Source organism: Sprattus sprattus, assembly GCF_963457725.1.
Source record: "Sprattus sprattus genome assembly, chromosome: 18".
Taxonomy (NCBI): domain Eukaryota; kingdom Metazoa; phylum Chordata; class Actinopteri; order Clupeiformes; family Clupeidae; genus Sprattus; species Sprattus sprattus.
The window spans coordinates 25,372,086-25,375,735 of record NC_137916.1 but is presented as its reverse complement, the minus strand read 5'-3'; the positions used below and the strand labels follow the sequence as shown (position 1 = coordinate 25,375,735).

Here is a 3,650-nt window from a genome sequence, read left to right as displayed (position 1 = left end):
TGATGTCCCCTCTGGAGGGTGGCACCAAAGCAGCCTCAGGCGATATGTCAGTGTGTGGCAGTGTTTTTAATGTTTCAACCCACGTTGGCGTAAGCACACAGACTCTCAGACTGCAGTTAATGTGCCACTGTTAACATCATCCCTATGCTACAGAACAGCCTTGTTATCACAGTACCAACAGTTTGTTTTCATACTCTATAATATATAAGTAGATTTATATTTACGTATGCATATATCCCCATCCCCAAACGCATAAAATATTTCCTCTATTGTATTGTAAGGTCAAATCTGACTTAAGGTTGTTCTTTTTTTTCCCCTATTGATGCCTATTCCCAGAACATCAGTCCATCTCTGTTCTGAGAAAAAACCTCCAGTGTAGAGTTCGCCCGTCGGACAAGGCCACCGTCGCCAGGAGCCTAGGCATCGTAGCCCCAGCCCCCTCAGCACTGCTCCTCACCCAGGGAGTCGCAGTTCTCGCCCAGGTCCATGGATGTGGAGCGTCCGTGATGGAGCTTCCCTCTCCCACTGCCACCTCCTCCTCCACCTCCTCCTCCTCCTCCATGTCCCGGGTACACCTCCACCGAGCTGGAGACGGACTGGACGGAGCGGTCGCGGAAGTAGTGGAAGGCCTCGGGGTCGAGGAAGGTCTGCTCCTCGCGGAGACCCTGCTCGAAGAGCTTGCGCTTGTGCCGGAACTCGATCACCGTCTTGGTGTAGGAGTTGAGGGTGGTGACGGAGGCAGCCATGCAGCACGTGAACGAGCCCCAAGCCAAGCTGGAGGAACAACAACAACATCAACAACAACATCAACAACACCATCAACAACAACAACAGAGAGAAGTGAGTATTTCTATAGTACTATTTCTAGAAGTATTTCTATAATTCCATTTTTTTACTCCACTTAATCACTGATCTAGCTGCTTCTATTCATAATTGGTACTTCCTGATCCAGAATGCTAACTAGTACATCGTGATAACGGACAACTCTGCATCTACGGGTACTTCTAGCACAAGGCATTGGTCATACTTTGTTATTGACAGATATCAGAGAACTTAAAATAGACAAGCACCACAATCACCAGCATGTACAATCACCAGCTCATTTCAAGGTTTTCCACAGCAAAGGAAACTAGAAACGACGAAGGAAATGTGTTCAGGAAATAACATACATCAGAGAGAGAGAAAGAGAGAGAGAGAGAGAGAAAGAGGGACAGAGAGAGAGAGAGAGAAAAAGGGAGAGAGAGAGAAAGAGGGACAGAGAGAGAGAGAGAGAGCAAGAAATCGGCCAGATGGCAGAGGACAAATGAAGCAATTTTAGGGTGCCCTAATGGGTATCAGCCTAGCATCTGCGGTAATTCAGGCCGTGTAAAGACCACTTCCCGTGCCTGTCAGAATGGAGCATGTTTTGCACAAAAATTACAAATCATCCCACTGCACACTGCGGTACATGCATGTGTCATGACCATGCAGCAGCTGGGCTTGAGGCCTGACACACTGATGAGAGCCCAGTCCTCCTGGCTCAGCCTTCATCACTCGTGTTTTTCTCTCTCAATCCATCTTCAGTCTTTCTTTAGTGTTGGGGATGCACACAAATTAAATCTCTTTTCACTTTGACATTAAAGAGGCCATTTTTGTGTTTTTATTTGTCGTCAAAAAAGCCAACTTATATTGACCATGATTGATTTCTAAAAGCAATAAAAGGGTAAAACATCCAAGGGGGTGAATACTTATGGGAGCCACTGTATACTGTAGATCTCGTGCATCAACGTGACTCGCTACAGTATACGTCACAAATGCCGTTTGAGATACTTTTTCACTGTTTGTCCCTTCCTCTACCCATCTTCAAGAAGTGGCCCTGACAACAGAGTAGTCTGTAGTGAAGGTAGTCAACATTGAATTGACAACTGTTGACTCAGAAGGCAGCTTGTTTTCTGTTATAGTTTGCTATCACATTTAATTGCAATTTGAAGAAAATGTGTTTCGTCTGTAAGACTAGAAATCTCCAAACAATCCAGAAATACACAGAGCGAGTACAGTTACCGAATTCACAAGACATAACAAACCATTTACACACTCTATCCCATATCTTGAATTACTGTTACACACTTACAGTTACGTAAGTAATTGACGCTTAGGAAAATCTTTAAGCCTCATAAACACACTACAGAGAGGTGTGTGTGTGTGTGTGTCTATCAGCATCATCAACAGGTTCCTTTCGCTACCATAACTTGGCCCTTACATAACGGATCCACTGACATGATTCTAATCAAAGCCTGGTCTTTCATCAGGGAGTATCAGTGAAGGCAGCGGATGTAGTCACCAATTACCTGGATTAGCAAGCAAATGGGGATTGTGTTACTAATGAGGGAATCACTCAATATGACTGCCACCAAATTACACATCAATTTGGAAGGCATGATTTATATAATAACCAATCAAAGGACATTAGGATATAGCTAGGTCTATAGTAGTGTGTTTGTGTGTGTGTGTGTGTGTGTGTGTGTGTGTGTGTGTGTGTGTGTGTGTGTGTGTGTGTGTGTGTGTGTGGGTCTATAGTAGTGTGTTTGTGTCCTCATAAAAGGGTTCAAGTCCACCGCGCCTGTCCTTAAAAAACATGAGTCTGATCCTAACACGACCCTTTGGTTCTCAGATCAGGGACTCTCACTCAGCCAAAACATTGTTTTTTATAGGGACCACTCAGGCAAACAAATACAAATTGGTAGCATTGACAAACCTCTCTCCTCCATTTGCTCTTTGTACTCGATTTCTCCCTTTTCTTCTTTCTTTTTCTATTTATCTCTCTCTCTGTCTCTATCTCTATCTCTTTCTCTCTCTCTCTCTCTGTCTGTCTCTCTCTGTCTCTCTCTCTCTCTCTCCTTAACCTTTCCAGCCTCTCTCCCCTCATCCTGCCGGCGCATAAGGGTGTTCAATCTGCGGGGAGAGCCTGGTATTAATGAGAAGTGCCTGTGAGTGAGAGGAGTCCATTAGGGCCAGATGTATCTCACCGCGCCGCTCCATCCCCGGGCCCTACCCGTCCGCCAGACACCTGCCGGGGCTCCGGTTCGGTCTGATCCGGCCCGCCGTCTCCCCGGTGCGCCTCATTAGCCCTGACATTAGCCTCGATGAGAGGCGCACAGACAAAACACACGCACTGCGCCACAACCACCACCACCACATACACACACTCGATGAGAGGCGCACAGACAAAACACACGCACTGCGCCACAACCACCACCACATACACACACCTACACTAAAAACACACGCACTGCGCCACAACCACCACACACACACACACACACCTACACTAAAAACAGGGCTCCGCCCGTGTTCAAACTCGGATGATATTGGCAGGAAAGCACACACACAGAAGGAGACACTGATTGAACGCTGATCCTTTTCCGAGAAAAGCGAATAAATATTCACTTGGCTGGTCGGAGCCTTAATGGAAGGGTAAGTGGAATGGGTTGTCACGGTTTTAGATGGACTGTGTGAGATGTTTACGGCCGCTTTTCAGGTACTGAGAGGGAGGGAGAGAGAGAGAGAGCGAGAGAGAGAGAGTGAGAGAGACAGAGAGAGAGAGAGCGAGAAAGAGAAAGACGCTGTCTCGGTGTAGACACTTTGTCCCAAGTGCTCTCTGTGCTTTAGTC

At 46.5% G+C, this 3,650-nt stretch overlaps 1 protein-coding gene across 1 annotated transcript in view; it reads right to left on the bottom strand.

Annotated features, from left to right (window-relative positions):
* Nucleotides 1-440: 440 nt before the first annotated feature.
* gsg1l (gsg1-like) overlaps nucleotides 441-3,650 on the bottom strand; it is a gene marked incomplete at both ends in the record, with an annotated part of 15,922 nt that continues 12,712 nt past the window's right edge. Inside the window, one exon of the mRNA XM_080855991.1 lies at nucleotides 441-774. Within this exon, the coding sequence (XP_080712117.1) occupies nucleotides 441-774 (334 nt within the window). The remainder of the gene's footprint in view (nucleotides 775-3,650) is intronic.